Below are 20568 nucleotides of genomic sequence, written 5' to 3' on the forward strand. Positions count from 1 at the left end.
CACAGTTTCTACATGTTGGGGCTAGGGAGGAGAAATATCTTTATACACTAAAGATAGAAAACAAAACAAAACCAAACCACTCCAAAAAAACCCGAACCTAAAACCACATAACAGAAAAGCTCAAAACAATTCCCCATCTGTAGATTCAGAAAGAAAAGGAAAAGGTAGTTGAGCAAAAGCTTAATAGAAACAGCAATTAGAAATACCTAGGCTTTAGTCAAAATATTCCTGACCTCCAAATTCTCATATTGGGAGTCTAGGAAAGGTAACTTGAATAAATCATGTGGCTTTAAACAGAAGAACCTTAAAATGTCTCCTGTAGAGGAGTTCAGCTCTCTGCAGAGCTCTGTGCTTTCCGTATAAGGTTCTGCTCTTCTGTAATTACCTAAAAACTACTGTCAGTTTAATGACAGAAGCAAAGCTCGGTGCTTGTTTTGAAGATGCTCAGCAGCAGCACTGATTGATAACAAACCTTTAGACTTTACTCTTCCATAAAAAAATACAATATTTTGTCTTTTCATGGGATGCAGATGCAACAAGGATGCTTTCAAAAGTGTTCTTTGCTGTCAGTGGGAATGAGGAATGCCATAACTACTGACTGGGCTAAGTGTGATGAAGCAACCCCCCAATCCAAGTGCTCTGCAGTGATCTGGCTTTTGCAATTGCTGCTGGGTTTGTTGGGGTGGGGGTTGCCAGGTTCCCAAGAGGTTTCTCTGCCCCGCATTGCATGGGAATTAGTTCTGTTGAACTTGATGGAATTTTTGTCGTTGAGTTCAACTAGCCCAGACTGATACAGAAACACTGGCTTTTAGAAAGAGACTTGACAAATGTATGCTTACAGGATAGGTCTTTAACAAAGAGTGGTTTGCTGCAAACTTGGAAGTAGGGAAAGAAACTTACTCTTTACTGGCCTTGTGCTCACTAGGGGCATTATCACCTATGGTGATAAGTCTTCCCATTTTGAAAAAAGGGTCATGTGAATGAGAAAAAGGCTTAATTCAAGCACATACAAAGTAATGGCTCATCTGTCAGCTTCTGTGGAATGCTGTCCACTTTATCTAAAGAGTGTATTGGAGAAGTAGGTGGATTTTGGAGAGGAGAGATGGAATTTATTAAAAAAGAAACTGGAGGACTTTTCATGTAAAGATACAGGGATTGTTTCCTTTAAAAAAATCCAAAAAGATGAAACCAATAAATGTGTCATTTACAAAATCACAGAAAATGCTGAGTTGGAAGGAACCCACAAGGATCATTGAGTCCAACTCCTGGCCCTGCAAAGCGCCATCCTCAAGGATCACACCATGTGCAAGAGTGTTGTCCAAACACTTCTTGAACTCTATCATGCTTGATGCTGTGACCCCTTCTCTGGGGAGCCTGAGCCTTTTTCTTGTTTTTTTAACCTGTAGAAAAAATAGACAGGAAGGTATTTTTTCCTCTTCTAAGACAAGAACAAAGGCATATAGAATGAGATTAAAATATAATGAAATTAAATTTTTTTACTTTTTGCAGAATGAAATGGGGCACAGGGGTTCCATGCTGTATTACATTACTGGAACCAGGAATTAAGCAAGCCTTAGGCTTCTGTGGAGGGCAAAATCAGACAGAATTACTGCAGCTTATTCATAATACTGATTTCAGAAGGAAAACATGGATGCCTGGTGTTGAGGCTCAAGCAGTTACCACTGAGGGTGTTGCTATGGTAGGGGAAAACAGAAGACCTGGCAGAACCCTTCTGATGCCCATCTCTTTCCCATTTGACACTGGAAGCCAGTGAGATACAAGGTGTTAATTTAGGTGGACTTCAGATCAGATCCAGCCTGATGGATCTATATTTCTTTTGATAAGCTAGTAGGTAAAATTTGCACTTGCCCCGTGATCAAAATCTTTGCAGTAATACTATCTCTAGTACACTTACATGTGAACTGAAGTTTATTTTAACATTGTTTTATAGGGGGAAAATTGTGTTTAGAAAAAAATGTCTTTGTAAGTCATGTTGTAAAAAGTTTGTGCTCTGTGAAACACACATTCATATGTGTGTGTATATATATATATATATATAACAAAAGCACTTTTAAGAGTGATTTTTTAAAGTATTTTCTGTTATATTTTTGTCAAATTAATATGTCTCTCAGAGAATCGAGTCTTAAAGCACAAAACAAATACTCACTTTGGTGTCTTACTCCAGTACTTAAGATTAAGGTTGACTTTTCCTGATTGGATTTCAAGTTTGTAGTGTCATTAACTCATGGCTGAAAGTTGCATGAGTTTTCTGTATATTTATATAGAGTGAATTTAAAAATCATATTAGTATTGGTTAGTTTGCTAACCTGTTAATGATACTGTCATTGGGATGATTTTTTGGTGAGTGATGTGTTCTATTCTTCTGACAGGTACAAGCTCAGCAGAGGAGAGTTATTTTCAGCTATTTTACCTTAATTGGAAAAAGAATTGGCTCATCCTAACCTGTAACTACATTTGATTAAAAACCCAATATAAATGAAAAAATAAAAAAAAAAGATAAGTCACTTTTAATGATGGGAGTGTCAGCTAATTTGTTGAGAAGGCTATTTGTGTGTACTCTGAGAGTTTTATTTACTGGCCTTCCTGAACTGAGGTCTTGACATAGAAGCTTAAATGAAGAAATACCTGTTTATAATTTTATTTTGAAAGTTCAGGTAGGATTGTCTAGACTGGATGAGAAATTTTCCAACATAGTGTAAATATATTTACATTGTAAACCTACTGCTGTTTGAACATCTTTATTTCACTTAGAGAAATACTTGAAATGCCTTTTAGTAAGAAAAATCAAAGTGAATGAATTTGGAGTGACTGGAAACACATCACCTTTCTTTGTTCTTAGAGAGCTTTTCCCTGCCTTCATACTCAAAAACCCTGTGATTTGTAGTTAGTGATAGATTTATTTCTCTTGTGTTGTTACATATGTAAAATTGCATCAAACATGGATATTAAGGCTGGCAGTTCTTCCAGGTGTTTTGCCATACCACTGTGTGCTATTATGCTGTTTTCATATTTGTGCCTAATTAGAAGCGACGTGTTCAGTTCGTGTTCAAAAAATTAATGGTGTAATATTAGGTGCAAACTGCTCCTCTGTCTCTGTGTCAGTTTTGCAGTTTCCTAGGCATTTATTTCTGTTGCTGCCTGTATGGTTACAGCATAACAAAAGCAAGGTGCAACTCTCAAAACATAGTTATAATCTTGTCACTCTTGCTTGTAACAATGCTGAGGTTAAAAGGTTAGAAAATGTATGCTGCTCTCTGTCTCTAAGATGCTTGTTTCTGTGAGGTGTGGTCTCCTCCTTCTGCTCTATTTATGAAATACAATAGAAAACCTTGTGCTGGAACTACTACCAATTAGAATGTTACCACCATCCAATGAAGAAATGTATATTTTAGACTTCTTCTTGTGAATTTCTTGGATTGCACCTGAAGTTTGTGAGGAAAATGTCTTTCTTTTCTAATGACTAGAACAGCCTCCATGGCAACATACATGAAGTATTATTTAATATCAGTGGTTTCAGGTACTTAAAGTGTGAATTTAGAGTGGTTTGGTTTTGTGGGTTTGTTGGGTTTGGTTTTTTTTTCATGGCAGCAAAAGTTTAAATTTAATTTAAACTAAGAATGTCAGTGATCAGCTGAAGGAGCAAGTTTCTAAGCCATGTGGGACCAGGAGTGATGTTGAGGAAGATGCCTGGATTTCTTGTGCTCCCTGGCAATTCCCTGTTCCCTGCATGCTGTGGTCCTCTGTCAGCAGAGCTTAACTGCCACACGTGGGAGTTGTCTTTCAGCTTATTAAGTTGTTGCTAAGTCATCTCTCTTTGGTGGAAATTAGGGAGGAGAAGACACCAAGTGTTGGCTTGTGTGAATGTAACGTGTTTTTCATAAAAGGTGTAAGTGATGTAATGCCCTAACTTGAAACTATTATTGCTTGTCACTTCATTGTTTCATTGTCATTAATGTTTCCTTACATTTGGGACATGCTTCCAAGTAAAAGGGTCACGAAGTAAAGGCATTGGGAAGTTCAAAATTCATCCATGTGAGTTCTTTTGCTTTGCACGGGGAAGTTGCTTAATATCAATTGCCAAATAGATTCTGGAGAAAAAAACCAATAATTTGTTAAGGACTATCTGTTCTTCAAGTTAAGGCATGCAAATTGACCACAAAACTATATACTTTAATTAAGAGCACTGCTTAGTCCTCTTGTGGCTCCTAATGTAGATTAAATTTAATGTTCCTAATACTTTGAAAACAAATTAACAAACTTTGGACATTGCAAATGCTTGTTTAGGCTAACCTTATGCATGTGAATCTGCTGTAGAAAAATCAAAGTTCTATTTTTCTTCTTAAATCTCTTGATAGATTTTTGGGGTTTTTTAAAAGTTTTTCCCTCTTATCACCTTCAAAATATTTGTATCTACTACAGTAAATGTTGGCTAGCTACTGTGAGTGGCTCATGTTCTTAATGAGAACAACTTGCAGTGGTATATAAGCCATTTTTAGTGGCTGCTATGTAGTGGGCTGGCAGCTATGCTCTATTACAGTGTAGGTAATCTTGTTTTACTTAAAGCAAACTCTCATCTTAGATTTCTGTTTCTAGTCTGTGCATGCCAGAGTTTCAAAACTCAAAGGCAGTGCTTTCAAGTTACTTTACTTTTCTGCCAGGTAATTTTGATAGTTTAGAACTGTGAAAATCAGGAAAGAGTTGCTGTGGGTAGTACAGCATAACTGAGAATATTTTATTGTTGTTTTGAGTAACCAAATTTTGAGCTGTTAATGGCTAGTTTGTGTAGTTTTGCTGTTAGCACACACAGTGAAATAGGTTAATTCAAATGCAATGATCTTGATTTATTTAGTGAATGGCAAGGAAAGGAGGTTTAATGTAGGTAAAGAAGGGGAAGACATCAAGATCAGACTTTTTTTTCTTTCTACCTTTTATATATCTTTAAGATATGTCCTTCAAGACATACTGTATTTTGTTTAGCAGCATGATGTTATCGGTATCAGCATTGGTATGCTGATAGGAAGCAATATAAAGATGTGAAGCCAAGATACTGGGATGGCCTGTTTCTCTGGTTAAGTGATGTTGACTCTACCTATCTAATGGGGAGGGGACTCTCTTTGTTGGTTGGCTGATGGATTGTTCTAATTTGTAGTGTGTCTTTAGGGGGAGTTGGTTGGCTGGTAGGTAGGTGATGGGACAGGTACATCAGTTTAGGAGCATGTGGTACAGGAGCAGATGTTTTTTTCCCTTAGGTTATGTTATCTTGAAAACTTAAAAGTTGCATATAAACTAGTAATCTTAAAATATTACTTCATCTGTTCTGAGTGCAGACTTTTCACTGAATTCCTACCATTCAGTGCAAGAGAGATGGTAGTGCATCTCAAGTCTGGCAATGTATTGTCTCCTGTCTTTCAAGTAGCCCTTTTCCTCCCCATGGAAGTAAGAAAGTTAGCTCAAGGAGGCAGTTGGGTGAAGCCTCAAGAACCTTGTCCTTATTAGTTTGGGGAAGCTCAAGAGTCTTGATTGCTTTCAATTTTCAGCATAGCAGGGGCATCTTGCCAAGTGTTACACATCATCTTTAACTTTCTGGGGCTGGTTTTTTCAAGCTGGTTTGTAGCTGCTGTTGCCCTTTAATCTAACTTATTTAGGGTGTGCATTTCTTGATCTATAGAATTACAATGAAATCGGTATGGCAAATGGATGATAAAGTCCAAAATAAACAGTCCACTGTGTTAGCTCAGTGCTGGAGAGGTAGACTTATGAAATAGGTGGGATCCTCTATTTTTTTTTTTTCCTTGACAGGGCAAGTGACTTGTGAAGAGACAGAAGCATCCAGATCATGTGGGTTCAAATTTATTACTTCTACAATTGATGTACTACAGGGCTCCTAAATATTTATGATGTACTGGGTGTTTGTATCTGCATAGTGAGATTGGCTTCTGTATTCTCACACTGATGAGAACGAGACAGGAGATGGGCATGATAGACACAAACACAGATGTAGGTCCCAGCTTGATTCTCGAATGGCAGGTTAATTGTAGTAGATTTCCATTTCTTTAATGGATAAAGCACAGTATTTAGGAAAGAGCCCTGTTATCATTCAGTGTAGCACCTCTAGGGCTTATGGAAGGAAAGGGGGTATTATTGAACTGTTTAGTTGTCAGAGGGGGTAGTTTCCTTTCCATGTATGAGGAACCTACTGTATCCCAGTAAGTGCCAGGAGGAAATAGATTTGTTTTCTTTTGAGGAGTATACCACATTTGAGATTGGTGACACAAGAACTTTCATATTTGTAGGTAGTATTGATTGTCTTTTATTTGTCTTTAATTATAGATCTGTCAATTTGATGCTAGGCAACCAGTTTAGTTTGTTTAAAATTACAGAAATAAATATGTTCACTAGTTATATTTCTATACCAATTTCCAATAACCTGTTGGAATATGAAGAGATCGCCAAAAAATGGTGTAGTTGCAGAAATAGTGGATTTGTGAAACTGCCTGGTTTTGCTTACCAATTGTACATTATACATCTGTGCTATAAATACATAAATAATTTGGAAATGAGGTCTGATGATGAGCAGGAATTTCTGTCCCCATGTTGGTAGTTGTTAGTCAGTAGACAAATGGCAGGAAGGAAACCGATTTAAAAATAACATAAGGTTGTGTTGGCAGACCACAGATTCTACCATCACATCTTCTTGTCATTTCAAATAAGACATTGCTAATTGTTAGGTGGGTCAGATTCTCTGTTACTCTTTCCCAATTTGTTTCATTGTTTCTTATGCAGGGTATTATTTAATGGGACATGTAAGGTCACATATAAGCTGTGACGTTTTAATTCATTTAATTTTTGGTCACGGCCTCAAACTAAAACTATGAGGAGAAAAGAAAAAGATTTGCATACAATGAAAATAATTTTATTGATTACTTAGTTTGGCATTTTCTGTATTTCCATACTGTACATACTAAAGTCTCAGACTTACAGAAGCAGCCTCTCTGCAGTCATGCATCTCTGCATCATTTCTGCAGACAGAAATACTGAAAGTATGTAGTGGGACAAACTTCCTGTACCTTGCAGTAGAGAAGGCTAGGAAGAAGCCACTGCAAAGAAAAACTGAAACCCTTGAGACCTGAGCAGGCTGGATTTATTTTCAATTTTGGAACCAATGCTAAATGGATTAATTTCTCTTGACCCTTTTTATAAGGACTTGCTCCTAAATTGAAGTGATTATTGTTGAACTAAATAGAGCTGTAGCACGCTCCTGAGAATGTCATAAATCTCCTCCTGACCTCCCTGAGGTCAAAGCTGAGATTTTATTTTAAATCTTTGAAGCCTGGTTTAAAAATCAAACTCTGCAGTGAAATTGTTTAAGAGGGTTGGCCTTTTCACCAAGTAATTTAGTAGTAACTTCACAGTAATATTTTGCAGAGACTGAAATACTTCAGGTAAAAGTCCTAAATTTGCAAGTACCCCACGGCATTTCTGTTCCTCTTGTAATAGAAAAAGAATGAGATCTTGGCTGTGGTAACTCTTGGTTGTTGTGTGAACTTATTGCCAAGTATTTTTTTTTATAAATTGGAAAACATAGTCTTTTTTTTTTTTTTTCTTCTCACGAAGAAATCCCCCTTATCAGTCTTCCTTGAGGTCCCATAAATCCCTGCATTACACCTTATCAGCTCCATTATCAGAGCTATTTAGTTATTTAGTTCCTTTTTTAACCTAGTAGGAAAGTAATTCACTGCACCGTTTATCCTCCAGTTTAAGCTTTGTGCAATTGTTCAAACCTTCCTAATTTTACCTTAGGCTGATACTTAAGGGAAAAGCTTTCCCAGATGCTAAAACAGAAATTTTGTGTATGAAAATGCAGAGAAGAATGATATTATTTCTAACTCTGTTAGAAATGTGGTGGGATTTGTAAGGGACTTACACTTGTGCAGTAATATTGTGACTACCATTTTAAATTGAAGACAGAAAACACAATACTTTCAATGACTTACAAGAAAAATAATATTTAGAGTTTTGTACTTGAAAACCATATCCCTGAACATGAACTAGAAGGAGAATCAAGTTCTATTTTTGCAATTTTACCTCTACCTCCTTTGCTCCCTTCCTGTCTTTTAACTAAAGATGGCTGCAACTTTTTCTCTTGCTGTCTTTTCCCTTTGTCTCTCATTGAGCCTGCAGGAATTTCACCTGATATCAATCCATCATTTTTGTGTTAACACAGACGAGCAGCTTGGTTGTGTGTAATGAAAGTGGACAAAAATTGCCACTGATACACATAGGCACATAGTAATTCAGTATGTTACCTTTAATTTTCCATGGTTGCCCAGGAGTAGTTGTCTTGTGTTGTGGCTTTTTTTTTTTTTTCCTTTCTTTTGCTTTAATTTCCATTCTTTGACTTAAAAATGGGAGGCATCTCACTTTTAAACTACTTTGCCAAAAAAATAGCAATGAAATGGATGGCCCCAGTATCCTTTTAACTACTTCTGTTTTGTCTATTTGGATTTCTTCCTAATAACTGTGTAATGTTTTAATGCTTATTTTATAATTGAAAAACCTTTGTAAATTGTGTACACAGGTCTTTGGATTGTATTGTAGCAGGCTTGGCATAGTGGGGTCCTGCCTATGAATGGGATGTCTCAGTGATGTAGTAATAATAATAATAATAATAGATTTTGGTAGCTAAAGCATGTACAGAAGGTGACAGTTTATTTCTAAAATTAGAACTGTGCATTAATATGAAGGTTTGGAAGTGATGTTTAGACCAAGGATTAGCTGCATTTTCTTTTGTTGGTTTTCAATCTGTTTGTCAGCACTCCTGTTTTAAGACAGCTTGCTTACAGATCTGTAGAGCAAAATTTCTTTGGGTGGGGGATTTTGGAGGTGTTTGTTTTCAATGGCTAAGATAGATGAGCTGTCCTGCTTCTTTGTAAAGGCGGCACCTGCCTTCCCCAGTGATCCAGTATTTCTGGGGTGCTTTTCCAATCTCTCCACCAGATTCAGCCTAACAATATAAGTGAACAAATTCAGTGTGGACCCACCCGGTGGGCTACAAGAAAAGAAAGTGTATTTACCCTGAGGTCAGGAGTGGGGTGGGTTAGAAGGGAAAATCAAGGTGCAGCAGAACTTCATGTGAGAATGATATGCTGCCTGCCTGGCAGCCAAAACTTCTAATGTGTTTTGGGCTTGCATCTTTGGAGAAAAAGAAAAATGGGGCGGGGGGGGAAGAAGCAAAGGGACCTTCTGACATTTAGCTATTTCCTAAAGCTGCCTAGTAAGTCCATAACTAAGATGCACTTCTATGTTCAGCCATTAAGTGTTTCTTACTAGAAAACAAAGCAACAGCAAAAAATTGATATTGCTGTCAGTTTGTACTGGTGCAGTTTTACTTTAGAGATCATTAGATTCTCTGCCACCCTGAAATTCCCATGTACCGTTAGTATGTTGTTTGTTTTCTGATCTGAGCTATGTCCCTTGGAAAAAGTCATGTCTGCGGTGTTTTTAGAATTTATATTTATTTTCCCCAAGTGTGCAGCTTTGAATCAGCTTAACTACTTTCATCAGACTCTTTGTGTTTAGGGTGAAATAACCTCAAAAATAGCAATAGGGATATGGAGTAGTTGGTGTATGAGTTTGTGGGTTTGTTACTTGCAATTTTAACTGAAACATACTGTAGGTTTTCATTAGGTGTTATTTCCTTCATCATTCCATGGAATCACCTTTCTTCTCGTCACCCTGATGAATAGCAGTCTCTGGCACTTCTAAACTACTCTGCTAAATTAGTTAGCTTTTAAAAGGAATATGTGCTGCTTTGGTACATCAGGGTATTAACCTAGAGTTTGTAGCATCAACTATTTTGATTTATCACTGCAGTGATCTGCTATTGTGTGTCTTCTGTATCTCAAAGAAGAGGAATTAAACTATTTGCCAGTCTGAATTTTCACTGAAGGGAGCACTTACATTATCATTTGGTTCAAATGATAATGGTTCATCAAACTCCTAGAAAGGACCGGGTAGTTTCCAAATGAACTAGCATGTTTACATAAACAATGGACTCTGAGTCATTCTTCTGGAAAGTACCATTGCTGTGTTCCCAGGGATTTTCATACATTAGCAGTATGTGGTGAACACCAAAAAGTCGTCCTGCCTTCCCTCCGTGGCATAGGCATATTTTGAGTGATTTGCCCAGGGTGCCATGGCAGAGGAGGAAGATGAGTTTGTGTGTGCAAAATACTGGGATGGTGTCATGTACTGCAGACCTGTGATGGAGGTTGTCTCCAGCTGGCTTAATACAAAAAAGTCACATGCTGGGTGTTCTTGCAGACTGTCATTTCAGCTTTTTCCATATGTGAAAGTGCATGTGTGTGTGTGTCTTCTCCATGAACACTGAATCTCTGAGATGGAGTTCTGTGTTTACAGTTGCTCAGTACTGCAAGGCATCTGCAGCTAATTTACCTAGGCATCATTCTGCTCCCCAGCCTCTGCTCTAGGTGTTTCTAATTTACCTGTTGGATTTTTAAACTGAGAAAGAATATGACGCCTGCCAGCAAAGAGAGGCAGGGCAAGATCAGGTTTTTCCAAAGCAGCACAAGGCTGGTTGGGACTTGGCCCATGCAGGACTTTGAGCTTGATCTCGCTTGTGCTGAGACTTTATCCCTGCCTTGCGTCTACCAGGAGGTAATGCCTTGCATTTTCCTGCTTCTAGACTTGGAAAATTAGATATTCCTTGAACAATACCTTGCCACTGGGAGGTTTCCCAAGGAGTGTTTCTGTCATAACATCTGTCTGGGGGATAAGCCAGCATCACTGGGAATGATCAGGATAAGTTGTTACAGTGGGTGCAGTGTGTCTTCACTGAGCATATCACTGTTTTTCCAAGAGAGATCTCAGTTGCACTGCAGTATAACACAGGCTGCTTGATAGGATAATAATGGGTTGGGATCTTTTCAGTTTTCTTTTGGATGTCATTTTTCACTCTGAATTGCTGGTCTTTTACTCATTTCTTTCTTTGGAAGTGAAGAGGTTGTGGGCTGCTGAGTTAATACAGAAAGTTGTTGCTCACATACTCTAGTCTTGCAGTGGAAACTATTTCTATGTAATTGGTTAAAATTGCCTTCCCAGTGGTCATATGTTGGACAGCTTCAAAATGCAGTATTAGTAGATCTAGGCACTTAATTTGAGCACTGGTGACACATATCAGGCAAGGTGACAGCTGTGCCAGTGAGCCTTGTGTCCATGCATCAGTGAATTTCTTTTCAAAGCAGATAATTGCAAGGATTTTAAACAAAGAATGTAATCTTTAACCTGTGACAGTTTCCGTATCTCCACCAAAAGTTAATGCCACTGTTCTTACACTGTGGTCAAGTATTGTCACTTTTCTATTATACACTAGGTCTTCATGAGCTGTTTGATATTACTAATCCTAAGCTAAATCTAAGCAGTATCATACTTGAAGCTGACTTGCATCTTCCTCTTTCAGTCTTTCTTTTATAAGAAATCAATGTTAATGTGTAAAAGTTGGACATGCACAGCTATTTTACTCTGTTAATTGAATTATGAAAAGCTTAAAAGGAAAGCTTAGTACATCATTGTTAAAGCCTACTGATGTCTTACAAAGATGTTGCACTCTTAATATGGCAGTATATTACTTGTGTGCAGTGATAGCTCTAATTGGAAACCTAATAGGATACAAGAGATTTCTAAGACTATTACTAATGATAATATATTTTTTAAGTCTGTGGGATTTTTTTATTGACAGTCCTTTGGGCTGAAGCTGGAAATAAAATGAGAAATGTTGAAATATTTCTTGTTGGTTCAGAGGGCTGTATTCAGTGCTAATCGCACATCACATTTCTTGAGTGCTGAAGTGCTCCCCGTTGGCAGTTCTGGTGATATAAATTCCAACACTAAATCGGTGCTAACAAAGCTCAAGTACCTGTTCCCGTTCAGTAGCTCCATCTTTAGGGGAGGGAGGGGAGGATGATTGCCGGTGCAACTTGCAGTAATGACAGTGTGTCAGGAGGTTGCTAATGGGTACATAAAGAGGTGATTCCTTGGAGCAGTGGCTAAGGGTGCCCCAGAGAGTCCTTTTCAGTAAGTTTGCACAGTTAAGTTGGTGTCTTTCCAGAGGTAGAGCTTCCTGTCGAAATACAACACTTTTCCAGTCTAATGCACAAGTGGTAGCTGGAGAGTACTGACTGCCCAAATATATAGACCTACACAGGACAGGGACAAGTCATTAAGGTGGAGTGGGATGCCAGGAGTGTTCAGAACGGAATGGCTTTTACTTTAATTTAATACTGATCTTGAGCTGTGCTGAGTTTTGTGTTCTGTAGAGAAAAATCTTTCCCTTGTGGCTGGTGCATCATTTGCAGAGAATCTGTCTTCCTTTACTGCTTTCTTACGTGCTTTCCTTTCCCTGGAAGCATGCTTTTAGTCATAACTTCATGATTGTTGAATTACCTAGCACCAGCATATTTGTGAAATTTTATTACTAGGTTAATCTGAAAAAAACCCAAAAAATTAGGTTTGATAACAGAATTAATTCCCTTTCTCTCTCTGGATTCCCCTGCTGTCGAGAACATGTTCACCAGTATTGGGAAGAGCAGGGAAAAAAAATGTGTCTCTGATCACTGTTATTATGACAGTTTATGTTCTTGCAATTGTATTTCTATTTGTTACATTGTTATTAACACTTAGTGATTACTATGGTTCCTTGCACATTAATCAAATACATATTGTCACGTGTATATTGAATTTATTGTATTGCCTTCCCTCTCAAGTAATGCTGCTCTGTGATTGTTGTAATATGAAAAGAGCCTGGTTTTTTCCTTCTGTCTTAGAGGAGCCTTGTTAAAAGAAGGGGGAAAGAAGAGCAAGGCTAGTTTTCATTGTATTAGGAATATTAAGATCCATCCCCTTCAGAACAAGGGGAGAAGAGATTTCTGAAACCATGGTACGTCCATGGTGGAAAAAGCTGTGTCAGCACCTCCTGTTATGCAAAGGGTTTTTCCAGCTCTGGCATCTTACAAATAAGGTACTGCCATAGCAGTACAGAAGGGAAGAGGCAGCAATGCAGTCCTACACCATTAATGGCTTTACAGGTTGAGCTGTACTTAGAAATACTCAGTGACGTATGGCACGCTGCAGAGTGCAAGTGTCTAAAGATATAAGTAAAACTAATTTTAACAAGCAGACATTTGATCTTTGCAACACCTTTAGTTTGTACTGCTTGTAGTGAGCTGCTGGCAGGTTAGGCAGAGCCTCAAATTAGGCAGAGCTAATTTGAGAAAGTACTGTTTTAATTTGACACAGTGATTTTAATTTCCCCTAAAAAAGGTATTCCACAATGCAAGCAATATCAACGAGGTAAGATCATGTGGCCTCATCTGTGCAGCAAAATTATAAAAACGTAGAAAATTTTGACATTTAAGAGTCTCATCATTAATTTGGCTTCCTTCAATTATACTATGAGCCTTTGTTTAACAATAGTGCAGGATATATTTTAATTTTAAAGAACAAACAAGATTTTAAAAATGAACAAAAATCCTTAATTTGATTAGTACAGTCTTTGATGTGATACAGTTTTATTAAGACTGAGGTGGAAGAGCCATTTCTGAAATACAGTAGGAAATTGTTCTTTGAAACTTAGCTCTTGTGTTGTATTGATAGTATAGTATGTTTAGGAGTAGTTCTGGGCGATGCTGCTCTTGTAACTGTCGAGAGAGAAGATGGAAACCATACCCCACCTCTAGTTTCTCAGCTTTGCTAAACAGGCTGGAACGCTGATAACTTCAGGTAAGATCTCTGAGTGTTTGAGAGCATTCAATCTTCTTTTAATCCTGGTCTCTACTTCAGGTGGTGTATGAAGAGTAAGACTGAAATATTTCTTCTATATCATACTTGAAGAATGTAAGAAGTCCTGTTTATTTGAGCTGTCGTAGTATTTCTAAATGATTTTGTTTTTTATCTCTTAGCGCTGGCCCCAAAGGTGATAACATCTACGAATGGAGATCGACCATTCTAGGACCTCCAGGTTCAGTCTATGAGGGAGGTGTTTTCTTCCTTGACATCACGTTTACACCAGAATATCCCTTCAAGCCTCCAAAGGTAAGAGATCTGTAGCTACCATCTTAAGTCATGAGTGCTAAACATGAATAGCATGGAGTGTTAATGGAATACAGCCCATTTGAAATCCACTCTTCTTAAGAACAAACTTAAGCTCATTTTAGACATTAAATTAGTTTCTATTAGCTAATGTTAACAGCTTTTCCAGTCCTCTTGATAATTGTTTTAGAGCTTGTTTTCTTTTTTCCTGCTTCTGTTCATAAGAAGTCCTAAGCATTTAGTGCAAGCATTGGGACAGGACTGAGAAACTGAGAAGTAAATAAACTTGAGGAGAAATACTACAAATAATTGTTTCTCAAACCACCTAGGTACTGTAAGCATAAGTTACATGTGTTTTGGCCACTAAAATAGTATTTAATTTTTCAGTTTTGTTGGACACTTGTGTTTTTCACCTATTTGTACAGTAACAAACTTTCTGTAGGTGTGTTATATTTGTGAAGCTCTTACATTCCAGTGTTGTTGTGTTCCAGTGCTCTAAGGCAAATACCAGTGTGAGTAAATGTTATCCCGTGGTTCCAATATGTGACCACAGGAAGAGTTTTGGGTTACAAGAGGTGCTTGTGTATACACTTGGTGTTTGTCTTGTATCTGAAAGCATTTATGTGCATGTTGAACTTTCTACTTAAAAGTTGTTTGATTGATGAGATACATGCCAATGACTGCACCATCTTTCAGGCTTTGGTCTAGTCTGCAGCAGAAAGGACTTCTTCAGGTCATCAGTCCATCTCAGCAGAGCAATGCTAATTGCTTACACAAGACAAATTAATACAAGCTTGCCAAATTAAGGAAACTGTTTGTTCTTGCTCACATAACTTCAGGGTTTCTGGTAATACCAACAGGTCCTTCAATTCTACCCCTAAGATAGGGTTCCAGTTCACAGTGTGGTCTACCTTGGGACATCTCTAGTGCTTTCCTGCTGACATCTGTCCATCTCTTTTTGGAGATTCTCTGGCAACACAGATGGTTCTCTCATGTTAGAATTCAATTCACTTTAGAGTAGGGTTGTTGTTGTTTAATTTGCTGAATAATTTGTTGTCCAACCAACTGTACACAATTTTTTATGTTGTGAGCCCAGTAAGCATTTAAAGAGAGATCTTTTGCTTTCCCATGTATGCTTTGTTACACCTTTGCTTTTTGTGCTACAGGTCAGGCTTGTTCAGACTTATCATAGAATCATGGAATGGTTTGGGTTGGAAGGGGCCTTAAAGATCATCTGTTCCAAACTAGCTGTGGGAAAGTATGCCTTCCACTAGACCATGTTGTTCAAAGCTCTATCCAGCATGGCCTTGAACATTTCCAGGGATGGAGCATCCACAACTTTTCTGGGCAGCCTGTTCCAGTGCCTCACCACCCTTACAATAAAGGATTTACTCCTCATATCTCCTCTAAATTAACCCTTTGTCATTTTAAGGCTATGATTCCTTGTCCATGCCCTTGTAAAAAGTCTCTCTCCAGCTCTCCTGTAGTCCCCATTCGGTACTGGAAGGCTGCTCTAAGGTCTCTCTAGAACCTTCTCTTTTCCAGGCTGAGCAAGCCCAACTCTCTCAACCTCTCTTCATGCGAGAGGTGCTCCAGCCCTTTGATTGTCTTGGTGGCCCTCCTCTGGACTCACTCCAACAGGTCCACATCCTTCTCATGTTGGGGGCCCCAGAGCTGGATGCAGTGCTCCAGGTGGGGTCTCACAAGTGATTTTGATTGCCCAGATACAGGTGCAAGGACCTTACACGTGGCCTTGCTGAACTTCATGAGTTCACAGGCCCACCTCTCTCTGTTCCTCCTAGGCTACCTGTCCTTGCTTCCACTTTCTGTACAGTTCCTTTGTGTGTTTGAGTTTGTCCAGGAGCTCCTTGTTCATCCATGCAGGCCCCCTCCCCTCCTCTGACAGATGGATCCCATCAGTGCCCAGCAGACCAGGTTTCCCAAAGCAAGTCCCATGGTCTAAGTAGCCAAACCCCCAGCTTTGGCACCAGTCCCATAACCATTTGTCGGTTTGCTAGATTTGACTAGCCCTTTTGAACCCTTTCCCTTTGACCAGGAGGATTGATGAAAAAAATACCCATGCTCCAGAGTCCTTTCCTTAACTCTCAGGACTGCCTTATTTAGCTTCAGTGTCTTTTCTGTTATTGTGGGTCTTTCCAATCTCAGAGCAGCAAAGTGGTTCTGCAGGGACACCTCAGGCTTTGGGGGCAAGTCTCTTCCTGCAGGTCCTTGCTGTGGCAAGCTTCCATTCTTTTGCATTTTTGGCCCCCATCCCTTCCGTGTGTTCCAGCGGGAGTTTCTGGCTGTTTGGCCATGGGCTGTGGGTCCAGTGCAGCTGTGCTTGGGACCACTGTCTGACTCTTCCTCAGCAGCCCTGATGCCACGCAGGCTTCTCACTGCATCCTATAGCTCAGCCAGCTGCTGCAGGAGGTCCTCTACCTCGGCAACACCTTTTGCAGGCAGGTCTGCTGCCTGTCCTGCCTAGGAGAAAGGTCTTGGCACTGCCTGCAGTCTGAGGTCCACTCTGCAGCCTCTCCCTTCAGCAGCTCCATCTGAGTAGAAGTATCTACCACTGGCAGGGTAGATGGTACAAACTCCCCAGCCAGAGTTGCAGCCCTTGCTCTCAGATGTGTTCCCACCATGCTGCTTCAACAGTCAAGTAGGATGCCTTGCAAGGCCATACTGTAACTACCAGTGCTACTGAGACAGCCAAGTTTCCCAATGCAGAACCAAATAAAACAGTTGTGTCATTCCAGCTCAGTCCTGCTTTCTGCTCAGTGCTTCTGACTAGGATACCTTTGTCTTTATCTTCAGATCTAAACCCTCACCCAGATGAAAAGAAGGGTGGGATTAAAAAACCAAACAAATAGGCAACACTTATTGAGGCCTTAAAAGATGAGTTTAATGGTGATTCACTGTATTGTAGCAGTTTCATTTAAATGGAGTCTTTCATCTAGTGAAGTCCGAGTTGGTTTACAAACCACAGTCTGTGTACAGAAGTAAAATACATACAGCTTCAATCTCATTGAGATGGGATTTAGGAGAAAGCATGGTGGTGCTATAATAGAACATACTTGTTCTACTTAAGCACTTGAGGTTGAAATGAAGAACCTTCCTTCAAGAACCAAAGCTGCTCATGTATTAAAATTTACACTAGTGTTAATGGTAATGTGGAAAATATGATTATCATATTGCTCCTGCTTTATTCCTGCTATTTTGTTGATTTCAGATTGTCTAACTGCTTGCAGTAGTGAGTAAATACTGTCTGTGGATCGTGTTTAAGTGGTAGGCTAATGTAATTACAGTAGCCTTCCTGTAAGTGCCTTTTAGGGCAAGAAATAAAGAAACAGCTAGTTGAAACAAAACCCAGTGTATATCACTTTGATGATAAGGACTCACAGAACAGTAGTCATTTTAGAATAGAGTAGAATGTCATTTTAAAAGCCTTGATCTCTGAAAATATTAAGCTCTGTAAGGAAAAAGGACTTGAATCTTCCTTGGTAAGATCAGTAGAAGAAAACCTCTATGGCCTCTTTAAGTCTTTGGTAACTCCTGTGGGGGCAGTTGCTGCTGTGGTGGCCTGCCTGATGGTGAAGGGCCTGTAGCTGAACACATTTCATAACCTGAAAATGAAATGTCATTAAAGGATTTACTTTCTTAAATAAAATGAGGTGAAAATGGTCATCCTGGCAAGCTTCCAAGCCCTTAGGAATATGTATGAGAGAAGGTGTTGAGGCATAAACACTGACAAATACTGTGTGGTTGATGAACATCCTAGAGGCGTGTGATGAAGGATATACAGGTGCAGCCTTTGAGGACTGGGTCTGGCTCTAGCTGAGGGTTCAATTCAGTATGTTGGAGCAAATGTTTTTGGAGAGGATGTTGCTGTAGGAGAGCCAGAAGACTGTGCTAGAAGTGATACTTAGATTCCTGTGAGGATATTAAGAGGGACTGCACTACTGTGCTTGAGGTTGGAGAAATGAAGGATCTTAAAATTTGACTTGGAAATGCATTGCATGGTACAAGGAACTTCAGTGGGAGAAATCTGATACAGGGACAGTACTCTCTTTCATGTCCTAAATACGTATAATGAAGTTCTTTTGCATTTAACCAAGCATTCTATACAACACCTTGAAAATGTTAATCTGTTCTCTGCTTTTTATGTTTTCTCATTTTGTGTTGTATTCTGGTTTTGCATGTGTTTCAGATAGCAAATGAATCAGGCACGTGCTGGGTGAGCCTGGATTTAGGAGAATCTGATAAACACGTATAATTAGAATTTAAGAATTCAGTATTTGTACTATTACAATGGGCATTTTCCCAAGAGTTACATTATAGTTGGGTTATATTTCATTTACTGAGGTGAAAACAGTAACTTGTGTTGATCTGGTGTGTGTGCTGTGATCATTTGTATTAATAACCTCTAACCACTTCCTTCCACCCACTCCTATTCTGCTGCTTGTGTAAATTAACCTCTACTATCACTTCAGGGTAAGGTCGAGATTAGCTTCTTTTATGTCTTTTCAAAAGCTGTGCTTAACTCTGTATAGTTACTGCATTAATGTAATCTCAGGTGGGACATTTCCAAAGGATTGTTCAGTTACACTATATTTTTCTGTTATTCCACATGCTGTTCGCTTCACTGCCTTCTAAGTAACTCAGTTTCTTTTGATTTTGGTCTGAATGTACTAGGTTTATGTGAGAATTTTTTTTTCGTCTTTAGGGTGTAATGAACATTTACTTTAAATATTTTTGCTTGTTTTCAAGTGGGCCTCCAATTTCTCCCTATTCCAGTTCCATTTGGGTTCCCTGCACTGCTGGCTTTTGTGCTGTCAGCAAAAATTGTGAATGGCAAACAGATGGACTACATGTGTCTAACACCATCCCAGTTCTGAGCTGCTGCTAAAGTGAAAACAAATTTAGATTTTTTCCCACAGTGCTTGGTCTAATTCCTCTAACTGGAGAAAACTGCTTTTAGTTCCATAAGGATTATATCTTAAGGTGTGTTAAGGAACCAGGATGTTCTGCAAGTATAAGGCAGTCTTCTTTCATTTTCGCTTTCCCCTCATTCATGAAAAATAATTAAAAACTCTTACTCTTAAAGGCAAACAGCATTCATGCTTTGTTATCAGTTATTAGTCAACTGGACTGAGAGACTGTCTACACAGTATTTAGCTTTTGTGCTGAGAATCAGGATTAACAACTTTGTCTTTACAAATTAGACCTGTTGACCTCTGTTTATTTGGTCCTTATTGTATTAACTTGGAAATACTCCACGCTTCCCCTTCTGGAAGTGTTTAATCTGTCAAAATTGTTACCTTGCTTACAGTTAGAAACCTTCTTGGAAGGAGACCAAAGGTGCAGGTCAAACACAGAAACACTGAGCAAGCAGCAGGGCTGGGCTGAGGGCTGCTCAGGAACCCAAGGCAGAGCCATTGCCAGCAACCGCAAATGCCACGAACGTGCCCTGAACAGTGTGGGTTGGGGCAGGTGCGGCAGAGGCAGATCCGCCCGCTGCTCAGGCTGCTGCACGTGGACTTCCATGTGACTGCAGGGAGTAATTGCTGCCTTTCCTCTGAAGATTAGATGACCTGGGAAACAAAGGTCATTTAGGTTTCTTGTCTGCTATACCTCTGAGGCTCCCTAGGTAGAAAGCATCAGGAGTTCTTGGTTTTGGAGTGATAGCTTGTTGCAGAAGGTGTGGGAGGGTGACACATCTCTGCTCTCTTGCAGTCATTTTGCTGTTTTCCCCATAATGTGCAAACATGCAGGGATTTGGGGTTTCCTTTGTTTGCTTCCTGTTTTAACCCAAAATCCAAGCAGCTCACAAGAAACAAAGCACAAAATCTCCTCAAGCGTGCAGTGTGGGTGTCTCCTGTGTGACAAGTAACCGCTTTTGCAAGTTCAAAAATAGCCCGTGTGCCCTGTGCATTGGGAGCGTTCTTGGAAACACTGCATGGATTCAGTGCACAGGGACATGCCAGTCACCAGGGTTCTGTAGCTGTGTCACCCCACACTTGGGTGTCACTTGGGCCTGCTGCCCAAGCCTGTGAGAGCGAGAGTTGCAGGCAAATTCTTTGCATCAGAAAGGCAGTAGAAAAAATGAGGATTGACTGGCAAGTTCTATGTGTAGGCTGGTCCCACCTTGAGAGAAAGAACTAGTTTTCTTCTTGTCATACTGTATGCTTACCGAGTGTGTTCTGCAAATACTCCTGTGACCTATGAACAGACAATAAAATTTCTAGGTATGGATAGTTGACAAATTATGAGGATTTAGCATGTGAACCCCCCAGCCTTTATTCATGTGCATAATCTTAACACATGCAAACTGCACCAAATTTGTTGTCACTGTTCACTGAGTGAGTCAGGGTAAGGCTTCTCTGCAGGTCACGTTGTGTTCTGAGAATGGCTCCTGGTGCTTGTGTTTCCCTTTCGGATAAC

At 39.4% G+C, this 20568-nt stretch overlaps 1 protein-coding gene across 7 annotated transcripts in view; it reads left to right on the forward strand.

Moving 5' to 3' along the window:
* Positions 1–20568, forward strand: part of LOC138106538 (ubiquitin-conjugating enzyme E2 E1) — a 45710-nt gene that overhangs the window by 23121 nt on the left and 2021 nt on the right. For all 7 annotated transcript variants that reach the window (XM_069007283.1, XM_069007276.1, XM_069007278.1 and 4 more), the window contains one exon: positions 13998–14130. In XM_069007283.1, the coding sequence (XP_068863384.1) occupies positions 13998–14130 (133 nt within the window). The remainder of the gene's footprint in view (positions 1–13997; positions 14131–20568) is intronic.

Source organism: Aphelocoma coerulescens, chromosome 2 (genome assembly GCF_041296385.1).
Source record: "Aphelocoma coerulescens isolate FSJ_1873_10779 chromosome 2, UR_Acoe_1.0, whole genome shotgun sequence".
Classification (NCBI taxonomy): domain Eukaryota; kingdom Metazoa; phylum Chordata; class Aves; order Passeriformes; family Corvidae; genus Aphelocoma; species Aphelocoma coerulescens.